The sequence below is a fragment of the Manis javanica genome, chromosome 4 (assembly GCF_040802235.1).
Source record: "Manis javanica isolate MJ-LG chromosome 4, MJ_LKY, whole genome shotgun sequence".
Taxonomy (NCBI): Eukaryota; Metazoa; Chordata; class Mammalia; order Pholidota; family Manidae; genus Manis; species Manis javanica.
Genome location: NC_133159.1, coordinates 30,573,936 through 30,596,549, shown reverse-complemented (window position 1 = coordinate 30,596,549; position 22,614 = coordinate 30,573,936). Strand labels below are relative to the sequence as shown.

The 22,614-nt window shown below is 37.7% G+C and overlaps 1 protein-coding gene across 11 annotated transcripts in view; it reads left to right on the top strand.

Annotated features, from left to right (window-relative positions):
- TRIT1 (tRNA isopentenyltransferase 1) overlaps nucleotides 1-22,614 on the top strand; it is a 79,535-nt gene that overhangs the window by 13,435 nt on the left and 43,486 nt on the right. For 10 of the 11 annotated variants that reach the window (XM_073233686.1, XM_073233690.1, XM_073233688.1 and 7 more), the window contains exon 2: nucleotides 22,187-22,329. In XM_073233686.1, the coding sequence (XP_073089787.1) occupies nucleotides 22,187-22,329 (143 nt within the window). Of the gene's footprint in view, nucleotides 1-14,498; nucleotides 14,565-22,186; nucleotides 22,330-22,614 lie in introns of all 11 variants that reach the window. The other variant, XM_073233689.1, reaches the window with a different exon arrangement.

Here is a 22,614-nt window from a genome sequence, read left to right as displayed (position 1 = left end):
CATTCTTCAATGAATTGGAACAAATAATTCAAAAATTCATATGGAAACACCAAAGACCCCGAATAGCCAAAGCAATCCTGAAAAAGAAGAATAAAGTAGGGGGGATCTCACTCCCCAACTTCAAGCTCTACTACAAAGCCATAGTAATCAAGACAATTTGGTACTGGCACAAGAACAGAGCCACAGACCAGTGGAACAGATTAGAGACCCCAGAAATTAACCCAAACATATATGGTCAATTAATATTTGATAAAGGAGCCATGGACATACAATGGCAAAATGACAGTCTCTTCAACAGATGGTGCTGGCAAAACTGGACAGCTACATGTAGGAGAATGAAACTGGACCATTGTCTAACCCCATATACAAAGGTAAACTCAAAATGGATCAAAGACCTGAATGTAAGTCACGAAACCATTAAACTCTTGGAAAAAAACATAGGCAAAAACCTCTTAGACATAAACATGAGTGATCTCTTCTTGAACATATCTCCCCGGGCAAGGAAAACAACAGCAAAAATGAGCAAGTGGGACTACATTAAGCTGAAAAGCTTCTGTACAGCGAAAGACACCATCAATAGAACAAAAAGGAACCCTACAGTATGGGAGAATATATTTGAAAATGACAGATCTGATAAAGGCTTGACGTCCAGAATATATAAAGAGCTCACACGCCTCAACAAACAAAAAACAAATAACCCAATTAAAAAATGGGCAGAGGAACTGAACAGACAGTTCTCCAAAAAAGAAATACAGATGGCCAAGAGACACATGAAAAGATGCTCCACATCGCTAATTATCAGAGAAATGCAAATTAAAACTACAATGAGGTATCACCTCACACCAGTAAGGATAGCTGCCATCCAAAAGACAAACAACAACAAATGTTGGCGAGGCTGTGGAGAAAGGGGAACCCTCCTACACTGCTGGTGGGAATGTAAATTAGTTCAACCATTGTGGAAAGCAGTATGGAGGTGCATCAAAATGCTCAAAACAGACCTACCATTTGACCCAGGAATTCCACTCCTAGGAATTTACCCTAAGAACGCAGCAATCAAGTTTGAGAAAGACAGATGCACTCCTATGTTTATCGCAGCACTATTTACAATAGCCAAGAATTGGAAGCAACCTAAATGTCCATCTGTAGATGAATGGATAAAGAAGATGTGGTACATATACACAATGGAATACTACTCAGCCATAAGAAGTGGAAAAATCCAACCATTTGCAGCAACATGGATGGAGCTGGAGAGTATTATGCTCAGTGAAATAAGCCAAGCGGAGAAAGAGAAATACCAAATGATTTCACTCATCTGAGGAGTATAGGAACAAAGGAAAAACTGAAGGAACAAAACAGCAGCAGAATTACAGAACCCAAAAATGGACTAACAGGTACCAAAGGGAAAGGAACTGGGGAGGATGGGTGGGCAGGGAGGGATAAGGGGGGGGAAGAAGAAGGGGGGTATTAAGATTAGCATGCATGGGGGGGAGGGAGAAAGGGGAGGGTGGGCTGCACAACACAGAGAGGACAAGTAGTGACTCTACAACATTTTGCTAAGCTGATGGACAGTAACCGTAATGTGGTTGTTAGGGGGGACCTGATATAGGGGAGAGCATAGTAAACATAGTATTCTTCAGGTAAGTGTAGATTAAAAATTAAAAAAAAAAAAAAAGAAAGAAAGAAAGAAAAGGGGGATTACTCCTTAACAGGATAAAACTATTGGTAAATCAAAGATCAACGCATGCTTTAAATATCCTTAATGTTGATCACTTAAAGGGTGTCAGATGATCAGCTATGGAGGTACTCTTTTCTGATAATATTCCTTTCTCTTAATTAAAAAAAAAAAAAAAAGCAGTTACTGTGTGCTGACCTCCAATGAGTTCTGCACAGTGGTATAGAGGGCATGTCAAAGTGTGGGCAAAGGGTCTGTTTGTTTCTACGCAGAAGATCAAGGCCTAGCTTGGATACCCAGAAAATGAACTAAGATACGATATGAGGAGGAGCTTCCGGCATCAGCACTCTCTGGAGGACTCGTGCCGGGGGATGATCATCAAAAAGCCTCCACAGGGATTCGGACGATGCTGCGGTTGTGGCTGCATCCAGCCCACCATCTCCTGGACTTGCCATAAGAAGGAGGAGGGAGATGTCTAGGCTGGCATGTGCATACAGTGAGACAACGAATTTGACTGGATCTGTACTGTTGGAACTCAACCAGGAGTTGGGAGGGGTGCAAGTTGTAGCACCCCAAAATCTCATGACTATAGACTATCTATGGTTAAAAGAACATATGGGATGTGAACAGATCCCAGAAATGGGCTGCTTTAATTTGTCTGATGGTTCAAGTACAGTTGGAAAATATCCATCATATCATAGATAAATTTTCACAAATGCCTAGGGTGCCTAAATGGTTTTCTTGGCTTCACTGGAGATGGCTGGTAATTATAGATTTGCTTTGTTTATGTCACCGTATTCCTATTATGTCAATATGTGTGTGCAAATTAGTTAGTAGTTTAAAACCTATACATACTTAAGGTACTATACAAGAAGATATGTCAAAGAAATAATCAATCCTCCCAAGTTTCCTTCATATGCTACATCTATAGCTTTTCTTCTTCCTTCCTAATTACAAACTTTAAATAGAATTCGTGCCTCATATCGAATTTACCGAGTATCATAATTCCTCCAGGTGGTAAAGATACCTCGAGACAAGTGCTGGGCATAGAAGCCACAGGGCATAAATCTGCAAAGAAGTAAAAAGCTAACCTTTGCAAACAATATGGCTTCTCTCTCACTTACCAACTTTACATTTCCCTGTATGGCCCCGGAAGATGACTGGTTAGCCAGAGACGGGTAAGATTCCTCAAGGGAGGAACAACCTAAGACAGGCACAGTCGCAGGGGGGCCATCAGGTGAGAATTTGGGGATCAACAGAGGTGAGGCTCAGAACCTCACCCCCCCTGCTTTGAGAGAAATCTTCTGCATCCGTAGATGTCTTGCTGCCCTTGTCTAGCCTGGATTAATACTTAGTCCATAGGCACACACCTGATCATCTGATCATCTACATTTGCCTTCTTACAGCACTAAACTATGTTTTCTACCTTTATCTTGCATCTACCTACCACTTCAGCATTTTATTAAAAATAAAAATAATAATAATAATAGGAGAAATGTGGGACAACATATAAATCAAGTACAAAAATCAAATGAATATTCATATTTGACCTGATGGTTTATAGGTCATATTGCATGATCAAAACCGAAAGTTTCTGTGATGACTGCCCTTGTACTGTTCACCATGTAAGAATTTATTCACTCTGTAAGAATTCGTTCACCATGTAAGAACTTGTTCGTTATGCTTCAGAAGATTGGAGACTAACGAGAATTAGGCTTGAGATGGATTAATGATTGTACATTGAGCATTGACCCCCCTATACTGAATTTTATTGTTGTTAACAACCATTTGATCAATAAATATGAGAGATGCCCTCTCAAAAAAAAAAAAAAAAAAAAAAAAAATTTTGATTTACACAAGAGTTCAAAGATAGTACAGAGATATACCTATATACCCTTCACACAGTTCTTAAATTAACGTCTTTCATCATCATGGTATATTTATCAAAACTAAGAAATAGACTTACGTGCAGTACTGTTAGCTAAACAAGAGGCATTATTTGAATTTCATCAGTATTAATACTAATGTCCCTTTTCTTCAGAATCCATTTTCTAGGATGCCAGTTGCATTTAGTCATCATGTTGTCTTAGTCTCCTCCGATCTGTGACAGTTTCTCAGTCTCCCTTTATGTTTCATGACTTTGATACTTTTGAATGGTACTGGTCTGGTATTTGGTAGAGTGTCTCAGTTTGGGTTGGTGGTTTCTCACAAGTGGACTGGCAATATGGCTTCTGCAAAGGCGTACAACTAAGGTGAAGTACCCTTCTTTACCCTATCAAGGTAAATACCAACATGAATTATTTCTAATGACGTTAACCGTTAATTACTTGATTTAGTTTGTGTCTGCCTGATTCTTCCACTGAAAAGTCAAATTTTTTTCCATTTCTTCACTAGAAATGTGTTGCAAAGTCCAGCCATATTGAAGGGGAGGGTTTTTGAGCTCCACCTCCTGGACGAAGGACTATCAAATAATTTGTGGACATAAAAACACAACACTGTGATTAATAAATATTTTAGGGGAGACACTCTGAGGTGATACAGATATTCTGTGATACTTTCAGGAGAAACAGGATCTTTCCTGCTGAAATTACTGTGCATTCCTTCATTTTACTTCTTGAAATTCTTATGGATAGATCTGTCCTTTCTCCCCTATTTTATATCATTTACTTACATCAGTATGGGTATTTATTTTATTCTTTGGGTTATAACCTAATACTAAGTTAGTTGCTCAAATTATTCCCACTTGAGAATAATTAGGTTATTGCTCTTTTACACTGACTCTTATGTCCTTTGGCATGTCCCCATGTTTGCTTAGCACTTCCTTACTTTCTTTTAATACAAGATACTCCCAACTTATATTTGTCCTGCCCCAGTCATAGGATCAGCCATTTCTCCAAGGAGCCCTGTTTTTTTTTTTTATCAGTGAATGGTATTTAGAAAACAAAATCTGGGTGCTAGTTGTGCTTGTTGCTACTGAGATACCATTGCTTCTAGTTCCTTCAGTGAGAAGAATTAGGAAGCATGTATGTGTACACTAATCCATGTATACACAAGTACCTGTGTTTCTATCTGTATTATATATTAAAATATATATTAAAATTAACATGAATTTATAATCGTGTCTCTTGATTCTACTCTGGTACCAAACGGCTCATTCTAGTTGTTCCCCCTTGCTTGTTACTTTTTTCTCTGAGAGTAATAAATCTGGCTCAAATACAGTGTATTACAGTGAATTCAGTATTTCTGTGAGAAATAAATTTACCAACTAGGGTATAATCTTTGTATACAGTTCTTTTTGCTCATTTTAGTCTTAAAGTATCTGGTCATAACATTGTTTTACAAGGTTAATTAGGTCAGCTCTTTTTTTTCCCCACCCCTTTCAGTGAGATTATGCCATACATTTTTAATACAGTTAGATTCATTTGTTGCAGTCTGCATTCTATCCTGGGTTCCCCGGACATTCTGGTTATTTAAAAAAATATTCTGCATACAGTAAAGTACATTCTTTGTTGGTACAGTTCTGTGAATTTTGACAAATACAGAGAGTCAGGTATCCACCCTCCCAATACCATGCTGAACCATTCGGTCACTCTAAAAATTGTCTTTAAAATTTTTTTAAATTTAAAATTGTCACTCTAAAAAGTGGCCTCTTTGTACTCAGCTCTTCTGCCCACCCCAACTTGCAGCAACCACAGATCTGTTTTCCATCCCTAGGTTTTGCCTTTTCCAGAATATCGTATACATGGTGTCACACAATACGCAGCCTTTGGGGTCTGACTCTTTTTACTTAGCAAAATACATTTAAAATTCTTCCATGTTGTTACATAAGCCCATTACTAATTATTTTTGAATATTATTTCATTGTATGGATGTACCATGATGTGTCCATTCACCTATGATATGATATCCAGGTTTCCACTTTTTAGCAATTATAAAGAAAGTGATTATAAACATTTGTGTACAGTGCAGTTTAACTTTATAGGACTGATTTAATTTAAAAAAATTTTTTTGGTATTATTAATCTACAATTAAATGAAGAACATTATGTTTACTAGGCTCCCCCCCTTCATCAAGTCCCCCCCACAAACCCCATTACAGTCACTGTCCATCAGCGTAGTAAGATGCTGCAGAATCCTTACTGTCTTCTCTGTGTTGTACAGCCCTCCCTGTGCCCCCCAACCACTACACATGCCAATTGTAGTGCCCCCTTTCATTTTCCCCGCCCTTATCCCTCCCTTCCCACCCATCCTCCTCAGTCCCTTTCCCTTTGGTAACTGTTAGTCCATTCTTGGGTTCTGTGATTCTGCTGCTGTTCTGTTCCTTCAGTTTTCTTTGTTCTTATACTCCACATATGAGTGAAATCATTTGGTACTTGTCTGTGTCTGGCTTATTTCACTGAGCATAATACCCTCTAGCTCCGTCCATGTTGTTGCAAATGGTAGGATTTGTCTTCTTATGGCTGAATAATATTCCATTGTATATATGTACCACATCTTCTTTATCCATTCATCTACTGATGGACACTTAGGTTGCTTCCATATCTTGGCTATTGTAAATAGTGCTGCGATAAACATAAGGGTGCAAGTCTCTTTTTCAAACTGGGCTGCTGCATTCTTAGGGTAAATTCCTAGAAGTGGAATTCCTGGGTCAAATGGTATTTCTATTTTGAGCATTTTGAGGAATCTCCATACTGCTTTCCATAATGGTTGAACTAATTTACATTCCCACCAGCAGTGTAGGAGGGTTCCCCTTTCTCCACAACCTCGCCAACATCTGTTGTTTGTCTTTTGGATGGTGGCGATCCTTACTGGTGTGAAGTGATATCTCATTGTGGTTTTAATTTGCATTTCTCTGATGATTAGTGATGTGGAGCATCTTTTCATGTGTCTGTTGGCCATCGAATTTCTTCTTTAGAGAACTGTCTGTTCAATTCTTCTGCCCATTTTTTAATTGGAGCACGTGCTTTTTGTTTGTTGAGGTGTGTGAGCTCTCTATATATTTTGGATGTCAGCCCTTTATTGGATATGTCATTTATGAATATATTCTCCCATACTGTAGGGATACCTTTTTGTTCTGTTGATGGTGTCCTTTGCAGCTTAATATAGTCCCACTTGTTCGTTTTTGCTTTTGTTTCCCCTGCCCCGGGGAGATACGTTCATGAAGAAGTCACTCGTGTTTATGTCTAAGAGATTTTTTCCTATGTTTTTTTCTAAGAGTTTTATGCTTTCATGACTTACATTCAGGTCTTTGATCCATTTTGAATTTATTTTTGTGTATGGGGTTAGACAGTGATCCAGTTTCATTCTCTTACATGTAGCTGTCCAGTTTTGCCAGCACCATCTGTTGAAGAGATTATCATTTCCCCTTTGTATGTCCATGGCTCCTTTATCAAATATTAATTGACCATATATGTTTGGGTTAATGTTTGGAGTCTGTTCTGTTCCACTGGTCTGTGGCTCTGTTCTTGTGCCAGTACCAAATTGTCTTGATTACTGTGGCTTTGTAGTAGAGCTTGAAGTTGGGGAGCGAGATCCCCCCCCACTTTATTCTTCCTTCTCAGGATTGCTTTGGCTATTCAGGGTCTTTGGTGGTTCCATATGAATTTTTGAACTATTTGTTCCAGTTCGGTGAAGAATGCTGTTGGTAATTTGATAGGGATTGCATTAAATCTGTATATTGCTTTGGGCAGGATGGCCATTTTGATGATATTAATTCTTCCTAGCCAGGAGCATAGGATGAGTTTCCATTTGTTAGTGTCCTCTTTAATTTCTCTTAAAAGTGTCTTATAGTTTTCAGGGTATAGGTCTTTCACTTCCTTGGTTAGGTTTATTCCTAGGTATTTTATTCTTTTTTTTTTTTTTTGAAGTTTGTCACCCAGGCAAATGGATGTTTATTTTAGTATCTTCTTTTTTTTTTTGAAAGTGTGTATATATATATATATTTTGTTGTTGTTGTTTGTTTGTTTGTTTTGAGAGGGCATCTCTCATATGTATTGATCAAATGGTTGTTAACAACAATAAAATTCTGTATAGGGGACTCAATGCACAATCATTAATCAACCCCAAGCCTAATTCTCAACAGTCTCCAATCTTCTGAAGTATAATGAACAAGTTCTTACATAGTGAATAAGTTCTTACATGGTGAACAGTGCAAGGGTAGTCATATCACAGAAACTTTCAGTTTTGATCACGTATCATGAACTGTAAACAATCAGGTCAAATATGATTATTCGTTTGATTTTTATACTTCATTTATATGTGAATCCCACATTTCTCCCTTATTATTATTATTATTATTATTATTATTATTTTAATAAAATGCTGAAGTGGTAGGTAGATGCAAGATAAAGGTAGAAAACATAGTTTAGTGCTATAAGAGGGCAAATGTAGATGATCAGGTGTGTGCCTATAGATTAAGTATTAATCCAAGCTAGGCAAGGGTAACAAAACATCCACAGATGCAGAAGATTTCTCTCAAAACGGGGGGGGGTGAGGTTCTAAGCCTCACCTCTGTTGATCCCCAATTTCTCACCTGATGGCCCCCCTGCGACTGCCTGTCTTAGGTTGTTCCTCCCTTGAGGAATCTTACCTGTCTCTGGCTAACCAGTCATCTTCCGGGGCCATACAGGGAAATGTAAAGTTGGTAAGTGAGAGAGAAGCAATATTGTTTGAAAAGGTTAGCTTTTTACTTCTTTGCAGATTTATGCCCTGTGGCTTCTATGCTCAGCATTTGTCTTGAGGTATCTTTACCACTTGGAAGAATTATGATACTCGGTAATTTCGATATGAGGCACGAATTCTACTAAAGGGTTGTAATTAGGAAGAAGAAGAAAAGCTATAGAAGTAGCAGACAGAAGAAAACATGGGAAGATTGATTATTTCTTTGACATATCTTCTTGTAGAGTAACATAAGCATGTATAGGTTTTAAACTACTAAATTGCATACACACATTAACATAATAGGAATACAGCTACATAACAGAAGCAGACCTACAATTACCAGCCATCTCCAGTGAAACCAAGAAAACCAGTTAGGCACCCTAAGCATTTGTGAAAACTTATCTATGATATGATGGATATTGTCTAACTGAATTTGAATAGTTTGAGAAAAATCAGACAAATTAAAACAACACATTCCTGGGAACTATTCACATCCTATATGTTCTTTTAACACTAGATAGCCTATAGTCGCACGATAGTATTTTATTCTTTTTGATGCAATTGTGAATGGAATTGTTTTACTGATTTCTCTTTCTATTAGTTCATTGTTAGTGTATAGGAAAGCCACAGATTTCTGTGTGTTAATTTTGTATCCTGCATCTTTGCTGAATTCCAATATTAGTTCTAGTAGTTTTGGAGTGGAGTCTTTAGGGTTTTTTATGTACAATATCATGTCTTCTGCAAATAGTGACAGTTTAACTTCTTCTTTACCAATCTGGAGTCTTTGTATTTCTGTGTTTTGTCTAATTGCTGTGGCCAGGACATCCAGTACTATGTTGAATAACAGTAGGGAGAGTGGGCATCCCTGTCTTGTTCCCGATCTCAGAGGAAAAGCTCTCAGCTTCTCGCTGTTCAGTATGATGTTGGCTGTGGGTTTATCATATATGGCCTTTATTATGTTGACATACTTGCCCTCTGTACCCATTGTGTTGAGAGTTTTTATCATGAATGGATGTTGAATTTTGTCGAATGCCTTTTCAGCATCTATGGAGATGATCATGTGGTTTTGTCCTTTTTGTTTATATGGTGGATGGTGTTGATGGATTTTCGAATGTTGTACCATCCTTGCATCCCTGGGATGAATCCCACTTGGTCATGGTGTGTGATCCTTTTGATGTATTTTTGAATTCGGTTTGCTAATATTTTGTTGAGTATTTTTGCATCTACGTTCATCAGGGATATGGACTGATTTAATTTTATAGGAAACTCCTTTTTTTCCAAAATGGTTGTACCATTTTGCATTCCTACCAGCAGTGAATGAGAATGTATGTTCCTTTCCAGGTTTTGGGTCTTTTTTGTTTGTTTTTTAAATTAATTCTAATAGTCGTGTACTGGTATCTCATGGTGGTTAATTTATTTTTTTCTAAGGGCTAATGATGTAGAGCATCTTTTCATATGCATATTTGGCACCTGTGTATCTTTGGTGAACTCTCTTCCAGATCTTTAGGGGTAGGAGTTGGGTTGGTGGTGGAGGGGTGTTGGGGGGTGAGTGTCTTACTGACTTTTAAGAATTCTTTATATATTCTGGGTACAAATTCGTTATTGTATATGTTATTTACAAATTATTTCTCCTACTTGGTGGCTTATTTTTTCATTTTCTTCATAGTGTCTTTCACAGAATAAAAGTTTTAAGTTTTCATAAAGTCAAACTCACTTTTTTTTTTTAATGGATTGTGCCTTTAGTGCCCTATCTTAAAAAAGCTCATTGCTACAGCCAGGGTCATGAAGTTTTTGTTTTTTATAAAGAACTTTTACTTAAAGAGAAAGTTTTATAACTTTGCATTGTATATTTACAATGCAAATATACAGGTCTGTGACCTGTTTCGAGTGAATGTTTTTATAAGGTATGAGATACATTTGGATGCTCAGTTATACCAGCACCATTTTTGAAAAACTCCTTTCTCCATTGAAGTGCCTTTGTACTTTTGTCCAAAACCAATTGACTGTATTTGTGTGGGTCTATTCTAGGGTCAATATTTTTCCATTGAGCTATTTTGCCAATATGGCATTGTTTTGATTACTGTAGCTTTATAAGTCTTGAAATTGGATAGTGTAAACTCTTCCAACTTGGTACATTATTGTTTTTAATTTCTGTGTAGTATTCCATTTTATATGTGTATCTTAATTTACTTAACCAGAATTCTATGGAAGGACATTTAGAGGGTTCAGTTTTGCCAGAATAATGGTGTTGATGACCATCTTTACACATACGTCTTTTTGTGCTTGTGTGGGTCTCTCTTCAGGGTACCTTCCTAGAATGAAAGTGCTGGATGAGAGAGATTCACACATTTTTCCTTGTTGTTCTTCCAATTTTCTAAGAGCTTTATTTAAGGATATACTTGTTTTATATTGTTTTTCCTTTTGATGTGAAATTCACTTAAGACTAACCATTCTAAATTGAACTATTTCAGTGGCATTTAGTACTTTTGATGCGGGGGGAGGGGGGGTATTTGCAGAGTCGAAGAATGAACTTAGCAAACACCCACGGTAGGAGAGCCAGGGAGAGGCTTTTATTTAGAGATACAGTGAGAGGAAAGAGTGAGGGACAAAAGAGCCTGTAGTGGGGCGTTATCTAGGGGTTTTATAGGCAGTTGAGGATTTGGGGGAATATGAAAAAAAGGCTTAGGGGTGTGGACTTGTTAAGTCATCCCTGAATATTTAGAATTAACTTAACACAAGGAACTTCTTGCCCTGATTTTTTCTGGAGATACTGGTGTCTTCATCTAGGAGCATATCAAACAAGGCTGTCTGCCCAGCCCCCAAGGTGGGCTGAGGTATTGTTTGCTAAAGAGTAAGTTAAGAATCTTACTTCTTAACTTCCTGGGTATTAAAATGCAATCTTATCTTTAAGGTGAAATCCTTCCTGCCTTTTACTATGTTATTTATGCCTGGGCTTACTTGCCATTAACTGCCCAGACTGCAAATCACCTCATCAGGTCTGAAGGAGGAAGGACAGCCCATAGGCCTGGGTATTTTAGGATGCTAACGTGAATCTTACACATGATTACAAATGATTAGCATAATAAAAACATGTGCTGCTCTTCTTTATCTGGGGTATATTAACTGATCTCACTGAAGAATGGCTCTAAAGGCTGATGTTTAACACAGAGTTTTGGTAGGAGGGTTTCCTTGCATGTAGTTATATTGCTCTGACTGTAAATATGCTGCCTTGCTTTTTCCGGAAGCCCTCACCCTATTTTGTCTAAGCCCGCAGTCCCTGTCTCACTTTCAGTGTTGTACAAGCACCACCTCTCTGGTTTCAAAACATTTCCATCACTCCAAAGGAAAACCTTGTACCCATTAAGCAATTACTTCCCAATTCCCCTTACCCCTAGCTCTTGGAAACCACCAGTTTGCTTTCTGTCTCTATAGATTTTTACCTACTCTGGATATTTCATATAGATGGGATCATATAGCATATGACTTTTTATGTCTGGCTTCCTTCACTTACATTGTAGTGTGTGTTGGTACTTCATTACTTTTTATTGTTGAATAATATTCTATTGTATGTACAGATCACAGTTTGTCCCATCTGTTGATGAACATTAGCATCTTTAAGCTGTTGTGATAGTGCTGCTGTGAGCACGTATACATGTATTTGTTTGAATATCTGTTTTAATTTGTGTATGCTTAGGAGTAGAATTTCTGGGTCATATGGTAATTCTGTGTTTAACTTTTTGAGGAATTGTTTTACACTGGCTACATCATTTTACAGTTCCACTAGCCATGTACCAATTTCTTCACATCTTCAACACTGTTATTCTATCCCCCTCCCCCAACCTTTTTGTCTTAAATTACAGCCATCCTAAGTGGGTGTGAAAGTGGTATCTCACTGGTTTTGATTTGCATTTCCCAGTAGCTAATGATGTTGGACCTTTTTTCATGTGTTTGTTGATCATTTGTATATCTTCCTTGGAGAAATATCTACTCAGGTCCTTTGCTCCTTGTAAATTGAGTTGGTTGTCTTGTTGTTGAGTGGTACACACTACATTTTGATACATATTGACATACTGCTTTCATGAAAGTTTGTGCCCATGGTATATTTGTTTCTCTTCACCCTTGCAAATTCTGTATATTACCTGTTCATTGTTTTCAGTTTGGTAAACAAGAAATGGGTTTCATTTTAATTTAATTTTTAGGTTGTCTTTTCAAGAGTGCATTGTTTTTCTTTTTTGAATTTTCTTTTGTTCATATTTGTTGTGTCCACTTAATATACATAATAATTTTCATTTTTGTGTTTGATTGGTAAGAGCTTTTTATGTATTGCAGGTTTTAACACTTTCTATAGTCTGAGGTATTGAAAGTATTTTTTCAGTTGGTTATCTTCTGTGATTTTTTTATTTTTAGCCACATAAAGGTTTTAAATTTGTATATTCTTGTACATATTTTAGAAGTACCAGTTAGTTTTAACATTCTTTTAGAAAGAGTTCAGGTATAAAGTTTATAATCCATTGAACTGTTGAAACTTAGAATTTGTATTTTTAAAAAGTCACTGAATTCTTTGGTGTAAATAAGGATATACCCAGGGCCTCCTTGCCCTCGCTATGCCTGTTGCTCTTAAGAGTTGCCTACATATTCGTGTAGGTAATTGCAGATGAAATCTTTGGCTAGCTTCCCAGTTTCCTTTCTCCCTCCTCCCTCTCCCCCGTGCCCTCTCTCCCTCCCTCTCTTTCTCTCTCTGTTTACATCTTGCTGCATAGCACAATACTTGTAACAGTGGTTCTCACCCCAAACTCTACACTGGAATCACCTGGAGAATATTAGAAAATACTGATGTTCAGGCTTATAGTATTCAGTAAATATCTGTTGACTAGAATTAGGTGATTTGCCTAACTCTTAAGGTACCAGTATTCTCTCCTAATTTATAGTTGGTCTCTTTTTTTCTTGTTTTTTTTTTTTAATTGACAAATGGTTAGTTGATATACTATAATTAGTCTTTAAGCTCTTCACTTTGCTTGTTTTAGCCTGATAGGCCGTTTTATTTGTTGGGAAGACTGGGTTTTGGTCCCAGCTTTGCCACCACTTCACTGTATATACAACCTTGGCAAGTTACTGCCCCTCTGTGGGCTTTAAGTTCCTCTTTGGATATATTAAGGAGGGGAAATTGATTGGATTAGCCCAGGGATCAACAGACTTTCTGTTTAAAGTCCAGATACGAAATATTTTAGGCTTTCTGGGCCATGCAGTGTCTTCACAGTGTCTAAATCTCTTTTCAGCTCTGGTATTTTGTGGTTCTCTTCTTTCAAACCGTAACCATGGGTCTCACCTCAAAGAATAACGGAATCTTATTTTGCTACCACCAATTAAATATAGATAATACCAAGTACTTATATAGCACCTACCATCTGCCTGGCACTGTTCTGAACATTTTACATATGTTAACTCTAACTCTCAGAATAACCCAGGGAAGTGTGTAGGTGCTATTATTATCCCCATTTTACAGATGAGAAAATTTGAGGCAAAGAAAAATTAGATAAATAACCACCCAAATGAAGGCTACAACTGGATAGTAGAGTCAGAATTTGAACCTACGCATCTACTGCCTCTCCTTAACTCAGACATATACCTCTAAATAATGGAGCACATCAGCCATTATATTCTGTCTTAGGTATCTTTAGATAAAATATCACTGAAACCATTAGAAGTGGACCAATCTTGAGGCTGTAAAAATGGCCACAGAATGGAACTTTATTATTGTTTATTTTCTCAAACAAGCCCTTTGTTTCTGTCTCATATTGTAGTCACATAGCATTGTCTGTGTGTCTTTTTCTAGCTTTCTATCACACTTTTGAAAACCTTGAAAGGGGTTTGGTGGATGGTAGCTGTCCTCTCCTCAGTTTTGGAAATTTAATTTTACCTGAGTAGAAATTCATTACTGCAGGCAAAAAAGCAGACCAGAATCAAATGGGGATAAAAATTCTACTGGTAAGAGGCAGAAGCAGCAGTTTGTGTTACAGGTAGAGCATCCAGGCTTTAAGTCCTGTCTTTACTACCAGACAGTGATATTGCCAGGGGAGCTTCTGAGCCTCAGTATTCTCGAGTATAAAATTTCAGGTGATTGGACTGGTTGGGTGATTTCTGAATTTCTTATATCCATGCTTTTCCAGGATTTGCAGGCGGACATCTAAGCAGCCACTGCACAGACTGCATTACAAGTTTCTCATGTTTGTAAAGTATGTGCCGATTTTACATTCTGTCTCCTAATCTGTATTTATTTAAATGTAAAAATGTTTCACATCTTTTTACCAAAGACTGATGCCCCTAAAGAATGTGTCACGTACATATTATGTATGCACTTCTTAGTTTGAGAAGCATGGCCTTATATCATGATTAGAGTCCCTTTTCTTTTAAGGGGAGAGGACCATAGGAAGAATAAAAGGCATGATTTGCACTGTAAATTCCAAACCACTCCTCTCACAAGACTGATTGGACAGGTCAGGTACAGGTTCTCCTGCTTTCTGAGCATCTTAATCTGACTGAGATATTCAGCTTGTCTGCAGTTGAATTTCTGCCAAACAAAGCTAAAAGGAGTACTTGCTTGCCATGATGTTCCTGCAGCTAAATCATTCTTTCTAACCTAGTAAAGTGTAAATTTATTGAAAAGTCATCCTTTTATTAAGAAAGAAAAGTTAGCCAAGAGACTGACCTTTTCCCTACTCTTCAGATATCTCTTCAGTTGAATAATAAAATTCAGATTCAAATGCCTTGAATCAAAAAGGAAAAACCAACTTTCTAGTGAGTGCCAACATCCTTTAAAAAAATTTATTTTGCCCCTTCACCCTCCTATGTCAAAACTCTTTTTTCTGAAGCTTGGACTATCAGAAGTAAAAGGATGTGAGATATGAAGAATTTGAGATTGTAGGAGAGAAAGCTGACTTCCCAAAGTCACAAAGCTGATTGGTTACAGAACAGAGATTAGCAACATAGTGGGAAAATAACACTGTGAAGCCAGAAGACATGGATCCAAAGTTTGCCTCTGCCAGTAATTAGCTGTGTGACTTTGGGAAGGTTACTTGATTGTCTTAAGTTCCTATTTTCTCATTAGGAAAATGAGGGCAACATAACTTCATGGCATGTGAAATTCACCACAGGATCTAAGCACTCTGACCTCAGGCACAGAGTATTCATTGCATATATTACATATATTAGGCATGGTGCTGGGGCTAGAGACAAAATACACAAGTTTCTTCCTTTAGAGCTTGTAGCCTAGTGGGGGAGAAAAGTCATGTACAGTAAGTGCTGTGATAGAGGTAAAGGCAGGGTACTGTGGGAGCACAGAGGACAAGCACAGACACTGGGGACTGGGGAATGATCTCAAGGCAGGCTTCATCAGGAGGCGATGCTAAAGATAAGAGCAGATGTTCATTTTAGAAGGGTCACTGGCTGCAGTGCAGACATAAGTAATTGGAGGGATTGTACCGAAAATGTAGGAAGGTCAGTGAGGAAACAGTCTAGCTGAGAAATTATGAAGCCTTCAGCTGATGAACTTGCAGTGGGAAATGTGATGGTGATAAAGGTAATTTTAGAAATTAGTGTGGACAGAAGTTGAGACAGATTGGAAACGTTGGGGGAGAGACAGACAGAAATACTAGGATCACTTCAGGGTTTCTGATTTGATTATCTAGGTGTTTTACTCAAGTGTGGCTGGGGATATAAGCACTTTAATTTTGGACTTGTCAGGTTTCAGGTGCTTGTTGGGATTGCTGTTGCTCCTGGTGGTGATGATGGTGACAGCTAGCTAGCTAATATATATTGACTGCTTCCTATAGGGCAGGCCCTAGTCCATATGCTTTGTATGTATTAATGATTTAATTCTCAGTAACCTTTGAGGTTATATTTAAGATTATCCTCACTTTATAAATAAGAAATCTGAGGCACAGAGAGGTTAAATAACTTGCTCATGGTTGCATAGCTAGTAAGTGGTGGAGCCAGGATATAAATCCAGGCCAACTGGCTCCAGAGTCCGTACTGTTAACCACTTGACTATATCATGCCTCTCATTGATTATGGAAATGTCCATTTGGCAGTTAAATATACAGGTCTGGCACCACGAGAGAGAAGTAGATTGCAGATATGGATTTTGGGGTTATCAACACAAAAATGGTTGTAGAAGCCATGAGTGTCACCCAGAGACACTTTGTAGAATAGAAACAGGAGGTAGGTGCCATAAAGACTGCCATTTCTCAATATTGTTCCCATGACAGACATTGCTAATAGATCAGTGTCTGGCCTCAGGAAAGGAAACTGAGGGAGGGTGGTGAGATAAGAATAGCTGGAGAGATTGGTGCCATTGAAGCCCCAAAGGAGAATGATTTATGGAGAGCTCAGTAGTGTCAGATTGTTGCTTTTTCCACCAGGTGTTTTGAGAACTTAGGAGAAAAGTGTTGTATTTGGCAGTCAGGGAGTCAGGGTTCAGTTGGTGATCTCAGACAGTGCATATGGGGCAGCCAGCAGAGAAGGTGGATGGTGGTATTGATCCGTAATCCAAGATTAGTTTTCAAGGCAGGAGTAATCCATAGAGGCAAGAAAGTGATTGAAGGGCTTCAGAATCTAAGTTGAATTGGGAAGGAAATGAAGTCAAAAGAGGGAAGATAACTTGGGAGCAAGGGGGAAGCTCTTCCTCTTGCTTGAAGACAGCTGTATTGGAGCATCAGCCAACCAGCATTCAGACAGAGAGCTCTGTGATCTGCCCAGTGCTCAGGATGCTGCTGATTGATTGTAGGGCTATCTCAGCTTTGGGATCGTTCACATAATTCTTCATTGTGGGGGTAGGGAGTTACCCTGTGCATCACAGGATGTCTCGCAGCATCCCTGGCCTCTCTACCCACTAGATGTCAGTAGCACCCCCAACCTTGAAGTTGTGACAGCCAGAAATGTTTCCAGACATTGCCAAATGTCCCCTAGTGGACAAATTCACTTCACGTTGACAACCACAGCTCTATATTCTGCTGGTTTTCCTCTATATCTCTGTATATTTCCCTCACTTTCATTAGCTCCCCACGGCATTTAAGCTCTGTGGGTTTGGAGAATTCAGGTTATTTCAGTCTTGTTGCCTCCCCAAATTTTTTTCAGTCTAGAAATAAACCCTCAATAGAGGTGAGACAAAGGGGCATATTTCCCTGTAGCACCCAGTTAAATACCTAAAACATTAAATGTTTAATGGTTATGATATTTAAAGAAGATTGTACAAACTTTAATATCTCTCACAAACTTTCATATCACTTTTCTTACAGTATATATGTCTGCTTCTTGCTAGCCTGGACTACTTGAGGATAGGAACCCTCTCTTAATCTTTGCATGCCTAACATCTTATACATAATAGACTCTCAATAAATGTTTGCTGAGATAAGAATTACAGGTTAAACCTGTAATTCTTCAGAATATTCCAGTTATCAGGCCTCACAAAAAGTTCAGAGTTCTTTTAGTATTGTCAAAATCTGATTTCGCAGAGAAGCATTTTAGCCAGTCATTTCTGTGTACACAGGTCACAGGTGTCCTCTGGGAGAAGGGGAAATGGAATAGAGTGACATGATGCCTTTAAAAGATAACACAGATCCTTTAAACTCTTCTAGCACCCAGGGCTAAGTGTGCTATAGAGTCACGCTGAAACTGTAATTGAAGCTGGAAAACAGGTGAAATGTAAGGCCATCAGCTACAAACCTGACTGGTTCTGGTAGAATGTTACCATCTAGACAGGTAATAAAATTATAAGTCTGATGGTATCATTTACTATATAAATATTTTTATGGATCAAGTGACATGTACAAAATAGGTTTCTAGGTTTGATCAGATACTTATTCTTAGTGCAAATATGCAAAATGTTGCTGTATTTTTGCTTTTTGGCCATGTGCTCTGATTTTAATTGATAATATACACCATAAAATTTACAATTTATAACTATACAGTTCAGTAAGCTATCAAAAAGTGAAAATACCTCTGTAACCACAACTTGGTTCAAGAAATAGAACATTATCAGCCCTCCCAATAATTTTGACAATTACATGATCCAGCAATTCCATTTCTGGGTATATAGTTAAAAAAATGGAAAAATCCAACAAATTTTTGAAAATTTTATTTCATTGCTAATATTCACCAGTTTCTCATTATCTAAAAGTCTAAGTTTTTTATCATTGTGTTAAAATATATATAATATAAATTTTACTATGCCTTAAGCACATTCACATTGTTCTGCAACCATTGTTACCTACTATCTCTGCAGCATTTTTCATCTTCCCAAACTGAAATTCTGTACCTATTTCACACTAACTCCCCATTCCACGCTGCCTCAGCCCCTGTCAGACGCCATTCATTTATGTCATTTCATTTGAGTACTCTAGGTATGTCTTATAAATAGAATCATACAACATTTGTCCTTTTGTGACTGATTTATTTTACTTAGCATAATGTCTTCAGAGGTCATCCATGTTATAGTTTGTGTATTTCCTTCTTTTTTAAGGCTGAATAACATTCCATTGTATGTCTTTGTTTTGTTTATCCATTTATCTGTCAATGGACACTTGGGCTACTTCCACCTTTTGGCCATTGTGAATAATACTTCTTGTAAACCTGGGTATATAAATATCTGTTCAACTCCCTGCTTTCACTTTTTTTGGGTATATATTCAGAAATGGAATTGCTGGCTCATATGGTAATTGTATTTTTTATTTTTTGAGGAACTGCCATATTGTTTTCCATAGCCACATCATTTTATATTACCCCCAACAGGGTACAGGGTTTCCAGTTTCTTTACATCCTTACCAACATTTGTTACTCTATTTTTTTTTGATAACAGTCATCCTGTGGGTGTTAAGTGCATCTAAATTTAAAAAAAAAACATTTTTATGGAAATTTTTCAACAAATAAAAAAGGGTGGAATAATAGTTGGACTGCCATGTATCTGTCATTTAGCCAGTACTAATGAACATTTGGCCAGTCTTGTTTCAGTTACAGTCCTCCACCCCACATTTATTGGAATGCAGACTCCAGTCATCATATATTTTTTTTCTTGTTCATAACAGAAAATAAAACATAAAATGTTAATGTTATGGATGATATTACTGCAGATTTTATCCTTGTAATGTTCTGCCTTTGATTAAGTGATCATAACTCTTGTGTCATTATTAACAACCACGTTGTTAGCATCATTCTGCTTTCATCCAGGGCAGGTACAGATGTACTTTACATGTGCCCTTCATCTACCCTTGCCTTCTTGCTTATAAAAAATTTATTCATGGGTAGAATTAAAAAATGCACAGCTATGATCACAAGTTGCACAGTCATTTGTAAATAGAACTATAATAACAGCTCACCAGTAACTACCAAAAGAAGTCATTTTAGAATGGAAAAGAGTGAAGCAACACCATTACAGACATAATCGTGAGTCAGCTCATTTTTTTAAAAAGATGTCATATATTTTCATATGTACTTCAGTATACTGTATAACTCAAAGTTAAGGACTTTTTAAAACACAACTATTAAGCCATATTATACCTAAAAGTTAGTAATTCTTTTTATTAGGTATCTAGTTAATATCACCCCTATCTTTATACCCAGTTTCTTTTAATCTAATGGTACAGGAAACAAAGGGTTGATAAATCACTCAGAGATGACAGTTTACATTGGTAACCAAGATGTAGTGCGTTGCTATAGGTTACGGTTTTTAGTTAACTCTGTGAGCAAGAACTCTTGCTTTCTTTAAACCATTAGTACTCTTTTATCTTTCTGGTATTTGTTGTCACTTGGATATACTACGAACAGTGCAGTAGGCCACTTCCTTTAGTAAATAAGGAGAACCTCATCCTGAGGTTACTGTCTGTTTGATTTATGTTTATGTGTTTGTTTGTTTAAACTTGATCATTTTAAGGGGCTCTAGAAGATACACCTAAAGGCAGAACAGAGGATGAAAATTTATTTACAAGTTTGTGTATATATCTGATAGAATATGCTGGTAGAGATGTTTACATTTTGGCCTTTTTGGAGGTGGGGGATAGTAATTGTACATTTGCAACTATGCAATCTTTAACATTAATCTCAGTGTTAAAAATGAGAATCCACTTAGAGAGTTCAGAAATCCCCTACTGACTAAACCAAGTTGTTGCTATGTTAAGTTCTTTAACATTGGGTTATTTGGAATTCTAAGCTATAATAGAGCCAACTAAAGGCTGTGGGAAAAGAGGGAGAGGAACACATGATTATTAACTCCTTTCCCTCTTTAGGTTTCTAAATTTGCACAGAAGACCCCAGTATACAGTTATTTCCTACATAATGGAAATAAGTGCACACACACACACACACACACACGAAAATTTCCTGTGATGGCACTTTATCAGGTCAGAGACAAGTCTTGTTCAAGATACACAGAAAAGATCATCCTATAATTTAAGATTCCATCAGTTTTCAGGTGTAAGAAAGCAAATCTGTTGTCAGGTACAGATTAAATGAGTAGGCAGAAGAGCTGTTATTTTCCCTGTAGCTCTATCCTTTTTCTGTGCACTGTTTTACTAATTAAGTTTCTTTTACTTGAAGATAGCTTATATCCTTTTTTGGTAAATAATCTCAGTAACTAATCACAGGTGCCTCAGAGTGATAAGTAGTGACACTAAACTTATTTCCCATTCTCCCTGAGTTGTTGTGATGGTGGTTGTAATAGAGGTACTAATATAATGACCCTTATATAGCATTTACAGTGTGCGGGGCAAAAATTAAGTGCTTTACATGAATTCGTTTAATCCACACAACAACCTTTTGAGATAGGCATTATTACTACTTCACTGTATTGCTAGGGATTGAGGCACAGAGAGGTTAGTAACTGCCAACCCCAAGTACAAATAACTAGGAAGTGGCAGAGCTAGGAATTTATCTGAGGCAGCTTGGCACCAGGGTCCTTCCTCCTAACCATATAGTGTACTGTACTTACTTGACACCCCTATAAGTAAAGGGTAACGTGAGATTAAAAAATGCTTTTAACATCTTTGTGGACTCTATGGTACTTACTATTTGTTCATTCAATGCTCCCTGTAGAATCAATGATTACAAAGAGAACATTTAATGTCAAAGCATTCATCCCTGTTTTCAAACTAGTATTTTCAGATCTGTTCTCCATTTGAGACCTTGCATTTAGAAAAAGTACACTTGAACTTTTTAGTTGAATTGGCAGATCAAGAGCTTACAGACAGGATATTGCCTTTGAGTATTTAGACACTGTGTGCTGACCCCTTGAAGCAATAATTTGGATAGAGCACAGTGTTTCCACTAGAGTATAACAGTATTAGGGGTTCTGACTTCAAAGTCTGTATGTGTGTGTTTTCTTTATATCCTTGTAGATAGGCCACTTCTCCACAAGTGGAGCCAGTCTTATATAAATTCTAAAAACCTGTCAGCCACTTAAATCCAAGAAATAGCTAAGCATTTGAAGTAAAACTATGAACAATGCAAAATGTTCCCTTTCTGGAGATTTGTGATAAGTAGAATCAATAAAACAACATGCCCATTTTAAAATACTTCAAGTTCAGGACTAAAGAACCTCCAGTTAATCTTGCAGAATTAGTTCACACTTTTTATCTTTAAGTCTGAGCTAGTAACCACTATTCGATAAGGAAGCCAGCATTCTGTTTTCTTCTGTTTCCTTTGTCTGGGGTTTCATGGATCTGGCTGTGCTCTGGTTACAACACCTCTACTCTGGTGCTTTGGGTCAGGCAAGTATTTGGCTGGAGGAAGAGCAAATCACCATTCCTCCCTTCAGGTATGCATTTTATGGAGGCAGATGCCTTTCTCGTGCTAATTTTCTTTCCTCTAGGTTTATGAAGGCCTAGACATCATCACCAACAAGGTTTCTGCCCAGGAACAGAGAATGTGCCGGCACCACATGATCAGCTTTGTGGATCCTCTTGTGACAAATTACACCGTGGTGGACTTCAGGAACAAGGCAACTGCTCTGATATCCTTTGAAAAGACAGCAACGGGGCTTGGTGGGAGCAAGGCAACCCGAGCCAAGAAAGTTTTCTTTCTGGTGACAATTTCTTCTATGCAGGGCCACCCAAGATCTGACTACCAATAGGGAGCAGCCCCATCAGAACTGTGGACAGAAAGATACAGTGTCCTTGCCACTCAGTCTTGTCCTCAGGTCACAGCGTCAGCATACCTCAGGAGCTTGTTAGAAATGGTGAACTTGAGCCTCACTTCAGACCTACTGAATTAGAATCTGTGCTTAACAAGAGTTCCAGT